Below are 18,002 nucleotides of genomic sequence, written 5' to 3' on the forward strand. Positions count from 1 at the left end.
ACCTGGTGAGATTTGAATGCACACCCTGCTGCCCTCCAAAGCCTTGTTCTTGAATCAGGCCCTTTATGTGATGGTCACTCTATTGATCCACACAGCCAGCCACATGCTTTATGTTGTTTTTACGAAAATTGTGATCTGTTTTAGCTAAGTCACCTGCAGTCTCTCACCCTGACTTTCTTGTGGCCAGGGGCACACACTTATGAGGGGGCTGACAGGAAAGAAGGGATTTTCTAATCCATGATGGGAAAACAAAGCATTTTTTCTACCTTCTATTGAGAGTCATGCGTGTGACCTGGCTATCACTGTTTTCTCATCAGCCAGCCCAAGCCAGACAAAATCAATATATAATTGAATCATTATAATTGGGCTGTATAATATGTAATTGGCATTACTGTGCTGATTTTTTCTGTGTTATATGGGAGAATTATATACTTGCATTTATGCAGGATTTCCTAACCTAGGATCCACAGATGATCCTCACAGGGCCCAGCAAACCCCCAAGGCTGAATGCTTTTTTCTGAGAAAGGCATCCTTAGCTTTCTTCCAGTTCCTAAAGACACTCACCACACTGCTGCATAACAAAGGAATCTGCATTTCTGTGTAGTCAATGAAGGCAGTGCCTCACCAGGTTTATAGGATCCTAGCAGACTTCTCTCTGAAACCTACTCCTAGGGAATAAACATGGTTCCATCCCAAGGGATCCCACATAACCTTGGCTCCTCTGATAACCTGAGCCAAGGAAGCTCTCACACTGCTTGGGTCACTGCCCCGCAGTGCTACACAGTCCCCAAAGGGTGGTCTTTGTTGAAGCACAACCTGTTTCACCATTTAGCACACTCCTATGCCCCCTGCCCTTCCTGGGAATCCAATCCCTTCCCGCACCCACCCATTAGTGACACTAATTATCTGGAAGTGGACTGGAGAATTCAAATGCAGAAGTGAACCTTTGTAGTAAATCAAAAGTGAGTTATTGAACACAGGTCAAAAACCTGACAATGCATGGCTGTGTTTCCACTTAGTGTGTATTTGTGTCCATGGGAGATGCAATCAAGGACTCTTGGGTGATGGTTCCTGCGACTGTGACGTGGGCTGGCGAGGAGTGAAATGTGACAGTGGTAAGAGCCAACCTTCTGGTACTTGTGATCTGTTCTCTATTTTTTCCTCCTAAAACGGAAATGGCATCTTCATTTCTTTCTTTGGCAATAATTCCTACTGGCAGCAAAAATAGTTTGTAAAATAAAAGCATTAAAAAGAAAATAAAAATTATTCATACTCCCAAGGCAGGGAGAAAACTATCATTAGTATTTCATATTGGCCTTCCAGCCTTTTTCTAGGTATAGACATGTGTATGGGGCCATGCTCTGCACACAGTTTTGTGAGTCTCTCACTTCACATAATATATATGATCAATATCTTTTCATGTGAATAAATACATAGAGAAATATCATTTTTTCTTAATTTCTACATAATATCCGATCATCAGACTGTGTTAGTGGCTCAGTCGTGTCTGACTCTTTGCAACACCATGGACTGTACCCCACCAGGTTCCTCTGTCCATGGAATCTTCCAGGCAGGAATACTGGAGTGGGTAGCCATTCTGTTTACCATGTTCTTAAAATTAGTTTTCTGCTATCATAAACAATGCTGCAAAGACTATTTCATTCATATATATATATATATATATTCATGCATATGTGTGTATATATTCATATATATTTGCATTTATCTTATTAATCCATTTGGTTAGATTCCTTGAGATGGAATTTCTGAGTTAGCAGTTGGTACTTTGGGGGAAAAGTTTGCTACTTATTGCCAAGAGATTATATCAATTTATTTCCCACTCTCAGTAGGGTCTGAGCCAGTCCATTTTCCTGAACCCTCCCCCTTCCTACTGCACTGATGATTCCTTATGTGTCCCTGTGAGAGTGATGAGGAGAGAAAATTTCACACAGAAAGAAGCTTATGGAAAAGCCCAAAGATGTGGGGGAGTTCTGCACATCTACAGAACCACAGGATTGCAGGATGAGAGGAATATAGGGGCAAAGAGGAACGTGGAATGAGAACAGGCTAGAAATGTGGGCAGGAGTCAGGTCATGGAAGCCTAAGGGTGATGGACCTTCTGCTGAAGCTTCCTGTTGGGAAGCCTTTTAAGGGTTTTGAGCAAGTCAGCAGTATGGTGTGATTTGTGTTTTAGAAAGGTCATTCTGACACTGGACTGGAGAAATTACCCCTGGAAGCAGGTATCAGAGAGTCCCCCTCTTCTGGGGCGGGAGCTAGAGAGGAGTCACAGGTGCCTGACAGCCCAATGAAAGCTCCAGGGATATGGAGTTATCAGAAAGAGTGCCTTTGCCCAAAACTTCAGGTGATGCTAAAAATCAGGGTAACACAGATTTCATTGAAAAGCTAAAGTTGGAAGTGTAAATGGTCTCAAGCCAAGGAGATACCCTAGAACAGATGTAAAATGCTGGTGTTCCAAGCAAGGGTTTAGAGGGTCTGGGAGAGGGAAGTAGGGAGCAATGGGGTCACATAAACAGGAAGACAGCCTGGGGGAATCCCTGAAATAGAGCAAGACAAAAGTGACAGCCAAGGATAATCAGGAGGTCATCTGTTGTATCATAAACTATCCTCGTGTGCACAGGAGGACCAACAACGTTTAAAGGACAGGGAACAACCTGGAGGCTGCACAGGTTTTCAGGAGGCAGTTAACAAAAATCTGAACCAAGGTGGTGGCCTGACTGTGGCAGGGAAAATGAAGACACTTAATTGCCAAATGAGTTAAAATCAAGAGCACGAGGTGACTAGAGATACAGAAGAAAGGAAGAGGGAGGGAGGGGTCCACTGTGTAGATGATGGGCAAGTTGTGGAAGAGTCCAGCTTAGGGGCAGGAGGGTGAGATTGAGGGGCGGGAGAACACCCAGGTGGAGATTCCCAGGAGGTATTAGCTCACTCATTCATTCATCAGACACATGGAGCTCCTGCTGGAGGACACGGCAATGAGTAGTGTGTGGTCCCTGCCCCAGCAGCCGGCAGTCTGGGGAAAATGCGGGTTTCCAGACAGTCACTGTAGAGCAGATGTGAGTGTGTGGGTGGAAGTCTCAAGAGTGAGGCCAAGGCTGGAGACATAGGTGTCATTAAGCAGGTGGAGGTGTATTTGTGCCATGAGGGGAAGAAAGCAGGGCCAACGATGAACCACCAGACTCATCTTCTTCCTGCTTTCTCTACTGTGGAGAAAGACCCCAGTCCACCCCCGCCTGCTCACCCAGTCTTGGAGCCACCCTCTCAGCCTCCCCCTGCTCTGTCCCTAGTACCATAGGTGAACTATTTCAGCTCCTTCCTCCTGCTGCTCCTCTCACCAGTACCCTTGTGATCCATCTCTTTGCCTTCTGTCACATTTTCCTCCATTCCATTCTTCACGCTGCTGCCACACAGAACCATCTAAAGCATAGATGTCTTGGTCTGTTCAGGCTATAACAAAGTACCATAGACTGAGTGGCTTATAAACAACAGAAAGTTATTTTGTTCTGGAGGCTAGCATTCAGAATCAGGGTGCCAGCATGGCTGGGTTCTGGTGACGGCCCTCTTCTGGGTTGTAGAGGGCTGTCTTCCCACGTGATGGCAGAAGGGGCAAGGGAACTCTCCAGGGTCTCACTTATAAGGACATTAGTTTCATTCATGAAGATTCCACACTCATGACCTAATCACCTAAGTCCCCACCTTCAAGTACAAACATATTACAGATTACATTTCAAAGTATGAACTGGGGACAGGGGACATAAACATCTTGACTAGTATTATTTCCCACCCACGCCCCAGGACTTAGTGACCTGCTGTGATTCTCCATTGCTTCCAGGAGGAGAAATTTCATTGCCTATAGGAAAAACACCTTAGGAGGGTGTTCAGTTCAGTCACTCAGTCATGTCAGACTCTTTGCAACCGCATGGACTGCAGCACCCCAGACCTTCCTGTCCATCACCAACTCCCAGAGTTTACTCAAACTCATGTCCATTGAGTCAGTTATGTCATCCAACCATCTCATCCTTTGTTGTCCCCTTCTCCTCCCACCTTCCATCTTTCCCAGCATCAGGGTCTTTTCCAATGAGTCAGTTCCTTGGATCAGGTGGCCAAAGTATTGGAGTTTCAGCTTCAGCATCAGTACTTCCAATGGATATTCAGGGCTGATTTCCTTTAGGATGGACTGGTTGGATCTCCTTGCAGTCCAAGGGACTCTTAACAGTCTTCTTCAACACCACAGTTCAAAAGCATCAATTCTTCGGCTCTCAGCTTTCTTTATAGTCCAACTCTCATATCCATACATGACTACTGGAAAAACCATAGCTTTGACTAGATGGAACTTTGTCAGCAAAGTAATATCTCTGCTTTTTAATATGCTGTCTAGGTTGGTCATAACTTTTCTTCCAAGGAGCAAGCATCTTAATTTCATGGCTGCAGTCACCATCTGCAGTGATTTTGGAGCCCCCAAAAATATAAAGTCTCTCACTGTTTCTACTGTTTCCCCATCTATTTGTCATGAAGTGATGGGACCAGATGCCATGATCTTAGTTTTCTGAATGTTGAGTTTTAAGCCAACTTTTTCACTCTCCTCTTTCACTTTCATCAAGAGGTTCTTTAGTTCTTCTTCACTTTCTGCCATAAGGGTGGTATCATCTGCATATCTGAGGTTATTGATATTTCTCCCAGGAATCTTGATTCCAGCTTGTGCTTCATCCAGCCCAGCATTTCTCATGATGTACTCTGCATATAAGTTAACTAAGCAGGGTGACAGTATACAGCCTCGATGTACTCCTTTCCCAATTTGGAACCAGTCTGTTGTTCCATGTCCGGTTCTAACTGTTGCTTCTTGACCTGCATACAGATTTCTCAGGAGACAGGTCAGGTGGCCTGGTATTCCCATCTCTTGAAGAATTTTCCAGTTTGTTGTGATCCACACAGTCAAAGGCTTTGGTGTAGTCAATAAAACAGAAGTAGATGTTTTTCTGGAACTCTCTTGCTTTTTCAGTGATCCAGCGGATGTCGGCAATTTGATCTCTGGTTCCTCTGCTTTGTCTAAATCCAGCTTGAACATCTGGAAGTTCATGGTTCACATACTGTTGAAGCCTGGCTTGGAGAATTTTGCATCACTTTACTAGCGTGTGAGATGAGTGCAATTGTGCGGTAGTTTGAGCATTCTTTGGCATTGCCTTTTTTTGGGATTGGAATGAAAACTGACCTTTTCCAGTCCTATAGCCACTGCTGAGTCTTCCAAATTTGCTGACATATTCAATGTAGCACTTTCACAACATCTTTTTAGGATTTGACATAGCTTAAGTGGAATTCCATCACCTCCACTAGCTTTGTTCTTAGTGATGCTTCCTAAAGCCCACTTGACTTTGCATTCCAGGATGTCTGGCTCTAGGTGAGTGATCACACTATCATAGTTATCTGGGTCATAAAGATCTTTTTTGTATAGTTCTTCTGTATATTCTTACCACTTCTTCTTAATATCTTCTGTTTCTGTTAGGAGAGGGTAGTACAAAGCTATTTGCCAGTTGGCACTTGCCCAGTTTTCCAGCCTGATCTCCAGTGCACAGTCTGTACAAGGAGCACAATCTGTACAAGGAGCTTCAGCCTAGTAATGGAAATAAATGTTCAGTCATATTCAAAAAATTGCAATATAAGAGTGCAGAGTAAAGCACCTCTCCACCAGACTAGATTATCCTTTGTTCGAATGCAAACTCCCCACTCCCGAGTCATGTCAGACATCGTTAATTGGTTAATTGATCATTGCACTCTTCCCTCTGAGGTCAGATAGGGGCGCCACATCCTTCTCAAAAGAGCACACCACGTGGTCTCTATCAATTAACTGAATCAAAGGTCTAGAGCAGATTCCAGCAAGGGGGTCCTAAAAGGTGGCTGGGATTTCAGAAACAGAACAGAGAGAAAGAGATTTCCGGACTCAGGGACTAGCGCACATAAAGGCACAGAATGGCACTGCATCCACCTAGCTCATCGGAGTCTGTAAATGTTCCCTCTCACAGAAGCACGACCACTCTCACAGCCAGGCCTCTGTTTCAGGACCTTCTATATAATTTGGCCAGGCCTAACAGGATTTCTTTCCCAAAAGCTCTTAGCCTGAGCAACCAGCCCAGTGGGTACTTTTCCATCATCTCTAACAATTTCTTGCCTGATCCTCCCCTGCCAGGAAGTATGTTAGCTGGACATCCAAGAATAAGAATGTAATATTGTTCCAGGAAACTTAGGAATTCATTCAGCAAATAGGTAGTGAGTACCTGCTGCATGCCAGGCTCTGGGCTATTTTTGCACATGCAAAACAACAACAACTTAATTATAATTAGGTATTTGCTTATTTGGGCTTCCCTGGTGGCTCAGCAGTAAAGAATACACTTGCCAGTGGTGATGGGGGTTGTGGGTTTGATCCCTGGATTGGGAAGATCCCCTAGAGAAGGAAATGGCAACCCACCCCAGTATTCTTGCCTGAGAAATCCCATAGATTGAGGAGCCTGGGGAGCTACAGTCCATGGGGTCACAAAAGAGTAGGACATATCTTAGTGACCAAACAAGAAATTTGCTTGTTTATATCACTCTATAGCAAAATGATGAAAAAAAAGAATAAGGAACATAGAAGGTATAAACATTGGGTTGGCCAAAAAATTCATTTGGGGCCTTCCTAAGCTCTTACAAAAACCCACATGAACTTTGTGGCCAACCCAATAAAATAGGAAATTAAACCCCGGGGAGCAGTGTGCAGCCTCACCACCTAGCACACAGGAGACACTCCATCGGTGTATTTGACCTTCAGATTTGTCTCTGAGCTTCCTAGAAACCAAGGTAAAAGAGAACTTACATGGTCACATAGTTCCCATGATGTGTACCAGTTAACTTGTGAGGAACTAAATCATTTCCTATCACCAAGTACTAAAAGAATATTCTTGAGTGAGATTTATTTTAAAAAGTCTGACAGCATTTGGTTCTCTTTTTGCAGCGATCACAAAAGACAACTGCAACGGGACCTGCCACACCAGTGCCAAGTAGGTGCCCTCTGGCCACCTTTGGGAGTGATGCAAAGGAGATTTTTCCTAATAGTATGTGTCCACCAGACCCCATCTTTAGGGAAGAAGCTTCCTGAGACCATTTCTGAGGATTTATGATCAGATCAGATCAGATCAGTCACTCAGTTGTGTCCAACTCTTTGCGACCCCATGAATCGCAGCACGCCAGGCCTCCCTGTCCATCACCAACTCCCGGAGTTCACTGAGACTCACGTCCATCGAGTCAGTGATGCCATTCAGCCATCTCATCCTCTGTCGTCCCCTTCTCCTCCTGCCCCCAATCCCTCCAAGCATCAGAGTCTTTTCCAATGAGTCAACTCTTCGCATGAGGTGGCCAAAGTACTGGAGTTTCAGCTTTAGCATCATTCCTTCCAAAGAAATCCCAGGGCTGATTTAAGTAAAAACTAAAAATGAGGCCACCGTCAGTTTGCCAGATCCAGCCTTTTGAACAAGCTGCCCCCTGTGCTACCTGACACGTTGGCAGAGTGCCAGTTGTTACCCCCATTCAAGCCACAGGGACCCTTTCACAGAAGCAGAGGGAGCCTGGTGGGCCTCCATTTCATCAAACCTTACTTGCAATTCATAGCCAAGCCTTCTGTCTTCATAAGTGAACTTCATATTCATAACACTCAGAGGAGCTAATGGGTTAATTCATTAAGAATCCAGAAGCTGGAGTTAGACTTGAATCAGCCTCTGTCGTTTCCATTGATTGTATAACCTTGATCCACTTATTTAAGGCCTCTAAGCCTTGGTCTCCTCATCTGTAAAATGGGAAGAATGATAGACCTACCGGTTAGGGCTACTGGATATTGTGTAGGTTACGTCAAATAGTGTGTGAAGTATAGGTTTGAGCACATAGGATGCTCTCTGAAGATGGGCAGCTGCCCTCCGTATCCTTGGACCAATGCCTCCATGTACACACTCTGTTGTTTGCCTGACAAGTGACTGCAGTTTTAGCTGCCCATGGCAGGGCTGTGCTAGGGATCAACTCTCCTCCCAGGCCTTAGGGAGGACCTCTGAGTGCCTCATGGGGCAGGAGCTGGGATCCTAGGGGGAAGGGTATTGTGAGTCCCATCCAGGCAGGAGGCGGGATGTTGTGCATTTTTCTGTAAACACCACTTGCCCTTTCTCTTGGCAGCTGTCTTCTCAATCTGGATGGCACAGCCTTGTGCAAATGTGCAGCAGGGTTCCAGGGGAATGGGACCATCTGCACAGGTAAGTAAGGAATTTGCTAGGTGGAGGGTAACCCAAGCTATTGAGAGATCTGTGTTTCTGCAGACTAACTGGGCAGCTGCAGGACTTCCCTGGTGGTCCTGTGGTTAAGACTTCATGCTGCCAATGCAAGGGGTGTGGATTCGATCCCTAGTCAGGGAACTAAGATCCCACTTGCCATGTGATGAGGCCAAAAATAAATAAATGGACAGTTGCTAACGAGCAGTGATGGGGAACTGGATGTGGTAGGGTGGCTGACCTCATTCAGGGGCAGGACACCTACTATTCACGGATTAGATGTGTTGGTTTTGAAACGTCCGGGGCCACTGCCCTGGTTCTCTTCTCTAAGTCTTGGCCACAATTGGAATCACCTGGAGAGCTTTAAAAATCATGGATTTGGCTGACCAAGGGTGTGGCATGGGCATGGGGACTCTGAAATGGGACACGAAGAGGCTTGAGCCCTGGTTCTTTTTCCCACTCCCCACATGGCCTTGGGTGGTCTCTAAACTACCCTTAAAGTAAACATAAAACTATGTCCCTTGCAGAGCAATTTGGGATGAAATGACCTCTTCACGTACAACAACAGAATGAGACAGCTGTCAAAAACAGCCCCGATGTTAGACTCCTTGGGTTCAAATCCATGTTCTTACACTTTGTGTTACCTGGGGACAGTTGCTTGACTGCTCTTTGCATCATTTTGTCATCTGTAAGTTGTAGGTCATAAGAGAATCTTGCTCAGTGGATTGTTGGATGGCAGCATGACTTAATTAATACCTGTGAACATTCCTGGCACAGAGCACTCAATAAATATGAGCTAACGCTCTTATGGTGACCAATACATATTCAGTACTAGAAAAAAATGGAAACAGCATCATTTTCTCTTGACACTGTGTCCACGAGGGCTTCAGTCCAGACTGTGGTGGAGCTAGACAATGATTGCACCAGTTTGCTTTCTTTTTTTTATTAATTAATTAAATTTGGGCTTGCGTTAGCTTTTTCTGGTTGTGGTGAGTGGGAGGCTACTCTCTAGCTGTGGTGCACAGGTTTCTTATTATGGTGGCTTCTCTTGCAGAGCACAGGCTCTAGCACATGCGGGCTTCAGTACTTGTGGCACACGGGCTTAGTTGCCCTGCAGCACATGGAATCTTCCCAGAGCAGGGATTGGACCCATGTCCCTTGCTTTATAAAGCAGGTGGACGCTTAACCACTGGATCACCAGGGAAGTCCTCACCAATTTGCATTCTAGACCATCTGACCCTGGGGATTGTCTCAGGTGTTCCCTGAAGTAGGATGTGTTCAACATACCAGTGAAAACAATGGAAAGACAAGTAACTGTGATTTCTCTTGCCCCCTGTTTTGCGGGGAGATAGCAAAACGGCAGCTGTTATAAACAGTCCTGTCGTCAGACTCCCTGGGTTTAAGTCTATGTTCTTATAGTGTATGTTACCTGGGGACAGCTGCTTGACTTCTCTTTGCATCATTTTGTCATCTGTAAGTTAATATAATGCTCAATATTTCTATAAAACTTTCATATACATTATCCAAACCTGTGCATAAGCTTGTATGGGTGTACCCCAAAATTCATACTAATTAAGTCATTTGTCTAAAGTCACATGGTGAATGAAGGGCAAGCCAGGACTCATACACACACCTTGGGACTCCAGATCTTAGATCCACTTGGAACTGATTTTTGTATACATGCCTGCGTACTCAGTCTCTTCAGTCTGTCCGACTCTTTGCAACCCTATGGACTGTAGCCCGCCAGGCTCCTCAGTCCATGGGATTCTCCAGACAAGAATACTGGAGTAGGTTGTCATGCCCTCCTCCAGGAATCGTCTCCACCCGGGGATCGAACCCATGTCTCATGCTTTACAGGTGGATTCTTTACCACTGAGCCATCAGAGAAGCTCTTTTGTGTATATAGTGAGGTCCAAATTCATTCTTTCACATGTGGATATCTAATTGTCTCAGTATCAATTTTTGAAAAGATCATTCTTCCTGTGATGGAAATAACATATTGGCACCTTTGTGGCAAATCAGTTGACCACAGATGTTTGAGTTTATTTCTGGACTCTTAATTCCATATGGATCCTTCTGCCAGTTCCACTCTGTCTTTATTACTGAAGCTTTGTAGTAAGTTTTGGAATTAGGGAATGTGAGTCCTCCAACTCTGCTCTTTTTTTTAAAGATTGTTTTGACTGTTCTGGGCCCTTTGAATTTATATACAAGTTTTAGAATAATCTTGTCAGTTTTTGCAAAGAAATCAACTGGGATTTTGACAGATTGTGTTTAATCTGTAGATCAGATATAGGGAGTAATGTCACGTTAACAATATTAATTCTCTCCATCAATGAACATGGAACGTCTTTCTATTATTTAGGTCATCTTTTATTTCTTTCCACAATGTTTGCAGATTTCAGAGTGTTTTACAATTTGTTAATGGAGTCCATCTTTTGATGCTATTGTAAGTGGACTTGTTTTCTTAATTTCATTTTCAGTTTGCTCATTGCTATGGTCTAGAAGTACAATTGATTTTTGACTGTTGATCCTGTGGCCTACAACCTTGTTGAATTCAATGATTCACTCTAATTCTTTTTAGTGGATTCTTCAGGATTTTCCATAGCACATCATGTTATCTGCAAATAGAAATGCCTTTACATATTTTCTAATCTGAATGCCTTTTATTTCTTTCTTGCCTAATTGCCCTGACCAGAACCTTCATTCAACACAGTGTTGAACAGAAGTGGTAAAAGCAGACCTACTTGCCTTATTCCTAATCATGGGAGAAAGCATTTGGTCTGCCATCATTAAGCACAATCTTAGTTGTGGGTTTTTCATAAGTGAAAAATGTCCTCTATCAGGTTAAGGAAGTTGCCTTCTATTCCTAGTCTATTCAGTGTTTTTATCATTAACGATATTGAATTTGGACAAAAGGCTTCACTCCTTATACTAGGATGATTGTGTTTTTGTCTTTCATTCTGTTGCTGTGCTCTATTACATTAATTGACTTGGGGGTTATTAAACAATCTTGTATTCCTATATTAGTACCTCTTTCTTATAGTATGTAATCACGTTTATATATTTCTAAATTTGACCTGCAAGTATTTTCTTGAGGATATTGAATCTATATTCATGAAGGATATTAGTCTATAGTTGTTTTGTGATAGCTTTTCCTGGTTTTGGTATCAGAGTAATACTGGTCTCATAGAATGAGTTGAGAGTCTTCCCTCCTCTTTCAGTTTTTAGGAGAGCATGTGAAATTTTGGTATTTATTAAATGTTTGGTAGAATTCACCAGTGACATCTAGTGCTTTGCATTCTTTTGAATTATCTATATTTAATCCAATGCCTGCCATTTTGAAGTAACTTCTATTTCTCAATCACTCAAGTAAAAACACATCAATTTTCCCCCTCCTCCTCTACTGCTCTGTGTCATCTTTCTCTTCTATAGCAATCAATGCCTGTGAGATCAGCAATGGAGGTTGCTCTGCCAAGGCTATCTGTAAAAGAACCACCCCAGGAAGCCGGGTGTGTGTGTGCAAGGCAGGCTATACTGGCGATGGCATCGTGTGCATAGGTAGGTACCACCTCTCACCTGTGATTTCCAACTGCCTTTAGTTTTGACCCCTCGGTCAAGGTGCTGTCTGATCCTTCCACTTGCTTTCCATTTACTTGTTTTCCCTTGGCTGCTTATAAGCAATCGGATAGGAAATGCTTTCACACCAAGCAAACATCCTGCTTCCCATCAAAATGTCCTCCTAAATTGAGCATCTACTGATGATTCTTCTCTGAGCAAATTGCACTGTGATGGTTATAAATGTGTTTTTTTTTTTTTTAATTCCTACGTCTCTTCATTCATAACATGCTTAATTAGACTCCAAAATTCTATTATTTCAAGTTCTTGGCTGCAAACACTCATATTCATTCAATAGAGGGACAGAGTCAAGCCTGCAGATACGCCTCTGCTGGCACAGTCCCGTCCCAGAGGAGTCAGTTTTGAGAAACCACAGCCAGCACCCTCCCTGTTGGGTTATTTCAGCCACAGAGTTGCCAAGAAAACCGACTCATGCTTTGACACCTGCTCTGCTTGGTTGGATCCATCGAGATGCCTTTACTTAAAAATAAGGCTCGATTCTCATGCCAGGTGTGGGATTTTTGTTTTAAAGAGATCAACCCCTGCTTGGAGAACCATGGTGGCTGCCACAGGCATGCAGAGTGCACACAGACGGGACCCAACCAGGTGAGCTCTGCCTCTCTGGGGGGTTACATTTTCCTAGGAGCCAATTCCTGCAGATACAGACCCAGGACTGAGGGAGAGGGGCTGAGAACAGACCTCTAGGGAGCAACAGGATGAAATAAATACATTAGAGGGAATTCTGAAACAATTCCCCTAGAGATGGTTGTTTTGGAAAGAGGAGGAAGGTAGGAGGAGCAGGGAACAAAGGGTTCATGGGAGAAAGGCCTTTCCTAAAGTGGGGCTTCCCTGGTAGCTCAGCTGGTAAAAAATCCACCTGCAATGCAGGAGACCCCGGTTCAATTCCTGGGTCAGGAAGATCCCCTGGAGAAGGGTTAGACTACCCACTCCAGTATTCTTGGGCTTCCCTGGTAGCTCAGATGGTAAAGAATCTGCCTGCAATGTGGGAGACCTGAGTTCAGTCCCTGGGTTGGGAAGATCCCCTGAAGGAGGGCTTGGCAACCCACTCCAGTATTCTTGCCTAGAGAATCCCCATGGACAGAGGAGCCTGTTGGGCTATAGTCCATGGGGTCACAAAGAGTCGGACATGACTGAGCGACTAACACAGCACAGCACAGTGGGAAGAAGTGGGCATGTGTGAACACCACATGGCTCCAGAAACATGAAGGTCTCCAGCCACGCTCTCCTTTCTTTCAGCTTTCTGATGCCCAGAATCTTACCATTTTTCTTGGGCTTGAGCCTCTGAAATACATGTACAACAGCAGAAGATAACGGTTTTAAGCCCTCTCTCGGTCACATACTCCCCAGTGCTGTGGCCGAGGCATTGCCTCCCTAGGGAGAAGGTTAGGTGGGGTGGGAGCATGTGAGGACTCCACATAAAGGAGGGGAGGGGTTGAGGGGCGAAAAGACTGGGTAGGGAAGCTGGAGGCTCAGGAACCCGGACTCTGCCTCCCTCGGTCCCTGTCAAACTGTGAGCAAGCGGGAAACTGTGCATCAGAAACTGGACAGATGATGATGGAGTGAGAGCCAGCAGGACCTGACTGTGAAATGCCCCATTCTGCCTTCTTCCTGGACAGGCCGTCTGTAACTGTTTGCCGAAGTACACTGGAGATGGGAAAGTCTGCACCCTCATCAACGTCTGCTTGACCGTGAGTACGGCCCCCTCCCTGCATCTAGGGTGTGGTGTTGAGGTGGCCTCCATCAGAGCTGCTTCTGGGCCATTTCTTCCTCGTGTCCCAGTTGCAGAGTTGGAGACACTGCAGTCTCTGCCTCCGTCTTCATGTGACCTCACCTCTGTGTCTGGATCTCCTCTTCCAGTGAGGACACTAGCAGACTTAAGACTCCCTGATTAATCTAAGACATCGCATCTCCGAGATCCTTCATTGCATCTGCAAAGACTCTTTTTCTAAATAAGGTCCCATTCACAGAGATCAGGGCTTAGGATGTAGACATAGCTTTGGGGAGGACATAATTCAACCCACCCCAGAGCAGGAGGAGAAGGGGTCTCTGGCCCTGGTCACAGAACAAGCACATGGCAGAGTCAGAACTTGAACCCCTGTCTGTCTGACTCACAGGTCACACCCTTGGCCACTTCTCATGCTTGTTCCTCCACGAGGCTCTGATCCCCAGCAGAGGCCCAGTTCATACACCTTCCCTCCTCATCCATATCTCTGCCCACCTTAGAGTCTCCTGCAAGCATGAAAGCAGCACAGATACTCCATAATTAAAGCCCTTTCTCTCCAGACGAGGTCCCTACTGTCCCCCATGACGGTCTGTCTATTTTACACCAACTACCTTCTGGCTGGTGACTATTACTTTGCTATGATGGATTAGAGTTTAGCCTTTAGCTGAGAAGTGTCAAACAAGATTGATGCCTTCCTAGTTAACTGCCGGGTGCTGATAAACTTCCCATTTGGCAACTCTGGACTGATCTCTTCAGGGCTGGAGATCTGCTGGGATGGACTTGCCATCTTGAGATATGGGCACACCTCAGAGACATTGTGGCTTCGGTTCCACCACCAAAATACAGTGGCTATTACAATAAAGCAAGTCACAAGAATTTTTGGTGTCCCAATACATAAAAAGTTATATTTATACTATATTGAGATCTGTTAAGTATGCAATAACATTATGTCTAAAAAAATACAATGTATGTAAGCCAACCATACTTCAATTTTAAAAAGAAGACAGTAAGAGTTAAATAAATAAATAATGTATTGGGTTGCCCAGAAAGTTCATTAGGATTCACTTGTGACATCTTATGGAAAAGCCCAAACGAACTTTTTGGCAAACCCAATACATACCTTAATTAAAAAAATACTTCATTACTAAACATTGCTAACCATCATCCAACAACACAAAGTCATCACAAACTTCCAATCTGTAAAAATCACAGTACCTGCAAAGTTCAGTAAAATGAGGTATGCCTGTGTAAGGCTGGGTGAGTAGGATGACTCTTACAACTTTAGGGAGATGGAACACAAATTCAGGAAAAGAGCAAATAATGCAAACCAGTCAGTTCAGTTCAGTCACTCAGTTGTGTTCAACTCTTTGCGACTCCATGGACTGCAGCACGCCAGGCTTCCCTGTCCATCACCAACTCCCAGCGCTTACTCAGACTCATGTCTGTCGAGTTGGTGATGCCATCCAACCGTCTCATCCTCTGTTGTCCCCTTCTCCTGCCTTCACTCTTTCCCAGCATCAGGGTCTCTTTTCCAATGAGTCAGTTCTTCGCATCAGGTGGCCAAACTATTAGAGCTTCAGCATCAGTCCTCCCAATGAATATTCAGGACTGATTTCCCTTAGGATTGATTGGTGTGATCTCCTTGCTGTCCAAGGGACTCTCAAGAGTCTTCTCCAATACCACAGTTCAAAAGAAACCAGTCAGAGAGTAAGACAAAAAGTGAATGTCAATACAGAATTGCTTTGTGAGCATTGGCAGGGCTGGCAAGCTAACTGGTCTGATTCCTATCCCCCACTCCTTGGAAATTTTACCAGAATAATGGCGGCTGTAGTGAATTTGCTATCTGCAACCACACTGGACAAGACGAAAGGACTTGTACTTGCAAACCAGACTACGTTGGGGATGGGTTTACCTGCCGTGGCAACATCCATCAGGTAACGCAAGGCATGTTTCTGTAAAGTGAACTCTACTTTCCTCCTTGTGTGAAGAATCTAAGGCACTGAGAAGGGTGCAAGAGTTTTGTTCCATATAAAACTAAAATGTGAGGGAGGTCCCTGGAGGGACCTGGAGGTCTAGTGGTTAAGACTTTGCACTTCCATCAAAGGGTTTGATCCCTGGTCTGGGAACTAAGATCACACATGCCACACAGTTCAGTTCAGTCATTCAGTCATGTCTGACTCTTTGCATCCCCATGGGCTGCAGCACACCAGGCCTTCCTGTCCATCACCAACTCCTGGAGTTTATTCAAACTTGTCCATTGAGACAGTGATGCCATCCAACCATCTCATCCTCTGTCTCCTCCTGCCTTCAATCTTTCCCAGCATCAGGGTCTTTCCCAATGAGTCAGTTCTTTGCATCAGGTGGCCAAAGTATTGGAGTTTGAGCATCAGTCCTTCCAATGAATATTCAGGACTGATTTCCTTTAGAATGGACTGGCTGGATCTCCTTGCAGTCCAAGGGACTCTCAACAGTCTTCTTCAACACCACAGTTCAAAAGCATCAATTCTTCGGTGCTCAGCTTTCCTTATAGTCCAACTCTCATATCCATATATGACTACTGGAAAAACCATAGCTTTGACTAGGCGGACCTTTGTTGGCAAAGTAATGTCTCTGCTTTTTAATACGCTGTCTAGATTGATCATAACTTTTCTTCCAAGGAGCAAGCGTTTTTTAATTTCATGGCTGCAATCACCATCTGCAGTGATTTTGGAGCCCAAAAAATAAAGTCTGTCACTGTTTTCATTGTTTCCCCATCTATTTGCCATGAAGTAATGTGACCAGATGCCATGATCTTAGTTTTCTGAATGTTGAGCTTGAAGCCAACTTTTTCACTCTCCTCTTTCACTTTCATCAAGAGGTTTTTAGTTCCTCTCCACTTTCTGCCATAAGAGTGGTGTCATCTGCGTATCTGAGGTTATTGATATTTCTCCCGGCAATCTTGATTCCAACTTGTTCTTCATCCAGCCCACCATTTCTCATGATGTACTCTGCATAAAAGTTAAATAAGCAGGGTGACAATATATAGGCTTGATGTACTCCTTTCCCAATTTGGAACCAGTCTGTTGTTCCATGTCCAGTTCTACATGTTCCATGTCCAGTTCTACATTTTCCATGTCCACACAGCATGGCCAAAATGTAAAACAAACAAACAAAACTATAAAACATGGAAATTTTATCTTCCCATGAGAATTCACTTGATCTGGCATGCAGTGATTCAGATTAACAGTTCTCAAGTCAGAAAATGCCTGGGTATGAATTCAGCTCAGCCAGTTATTATGGTAATGTGACTTTAGGCAGATTATATCATCTCTTTGTGATATATCTGTTTTCTAGCCTTTAAAAGAAAATAATGGTAGCATTCCAAGCAAGTTGTTATACGATTTCAACGAGACAACATGTGTAGCAGGCACAGAGTACATAGTAACTCAAAGACATGGCCATGATGTAGGCTGTTGTTGGTGTGTGTGTGCATGTGAACACACCTGAACATCTGTACTTGGTAGAGAGATGCTTGGATGTGATACCTGTAGATTTCTACCTATTATAAAGTGAACATCCTATTATTTGGTTTAAAGAGGGACCAGAGCATTCTGGCTGATTGAAATATTCTTGTTAGTAGAGAAAATAAATCTTCCATAAACCTATGAAAGATTTTTAAAATACTTGAACTTGCAAAAATGCTCTTAAAGCTCAGGTACTTGTATAAATGGCTGAACCTTTCCAAGGTAAATCAGATGGTGACTCCAGGAAGCTTTTAGAACTCACAGTATATCCGCATCGTCATTCTGAACATCAGTCGTGAGCCTACAGATGAGACTTGTTTAAGAGGCCTGCCATGGCAGTGTATTCATGCGTGCTCAGTCACTCAGTTATGTCAGACTCTTTGCGACCCCATGGACTGTAACCCATAAGCAGGCTCCTCTGTTCATGGGATTTCCCAGGCAAGAATACTGAAGTAGGTTGCCATTTCCTACTCCAAGGTATCTTCCCAACCCAGGGATCGAACTCACATCTCCTGTATTGGCAGGCAAAGTCTTTACCACTGAGCCACCTGTTAAGCTCTAAAAAGATAGTAGATTCTCTCAATCTTGGAGAAATTGCCCTGTGATAACCCTATATTGTTCTTGTGTTTAATTCAGAGCCATTAAGTGGACCTTTTTGTCTTTGTTTCCAGGAGCTTCCCAAGAATCCAAAAACATCTCAGTTTTACTTCCAGTTGCTGGTAAGAATGCATATGTATGTCTAACTAGAAGAATTGGGTCTCAAACCCCTGATATGGGTTAAAGATATGAGTTAAATCTGTAACCTCTGGAGTAGGTAAAGATAGAAGACAGTCCTGGAACCTA

At 44.1% G+C, this 18,002-nt stretch overlaps 1 protein-coding gene across 2 annotated transcripts in view; it reads left to right on the plus strand.

Annotated features, from left to right (window-relative positions):
- STAB2 (stabilin 2) overlaps positions 1-18,002 on the plus strand; it is a 172,042-nt gene that overhangs the window by 105,747 nt on the left and 48,293 nt on the right. For both annotated transcript variants that reach the window (XM_070789633.1, XM_019959891.2), the window contains 8 exons: positions 1,020-1,115; positions 7,001-7,046; positions 8,206-8,282; positions 11,730-11,855; positions 12,445-12,518; positions 13,550-13,621; positions 15,471-15,590; positions 17,831-17,878. In XM_070789633.1, the coding sequence (XP_070645734.1) occupies positions 1,020-1,115; positions 7,001-7,046; positions 8,206-8,282; positions 11,730-11,855; positions 12,445-12,518; positions 13,550-13,621; positions 15,471-15,590; positions 17,831-17,878 (659 nt within the window). The remainder of the gene's footprint in view (positions 1-1,019; positions 1,116-7,000; positions 7,047-8,205; positions 8,283-11,729; positions 11,856-12,444; positions 12,519-13,549; positions 13,622-15,470; positions 15,591-17,830; positions 17,879-18,002) is intronic.

Source organism: Bos indicus, chromosome 5 (assembly GCF_029378745.1).
Source record: "Bos indicus isolate NIAB-ARS_2022 breed Sahiwal x Tharparkar chromosome 5, NIAB-ARS_B.indTharparkar_mat_pri_1.0, whole genome shotgun sequence".
In the NCBI taxonomy this organism is placed as follows: Eukaryota; Metazoa; Chordata; class Mammalia; order Artiodactyla; family Bovidae; genus Bos; species Bos indicus.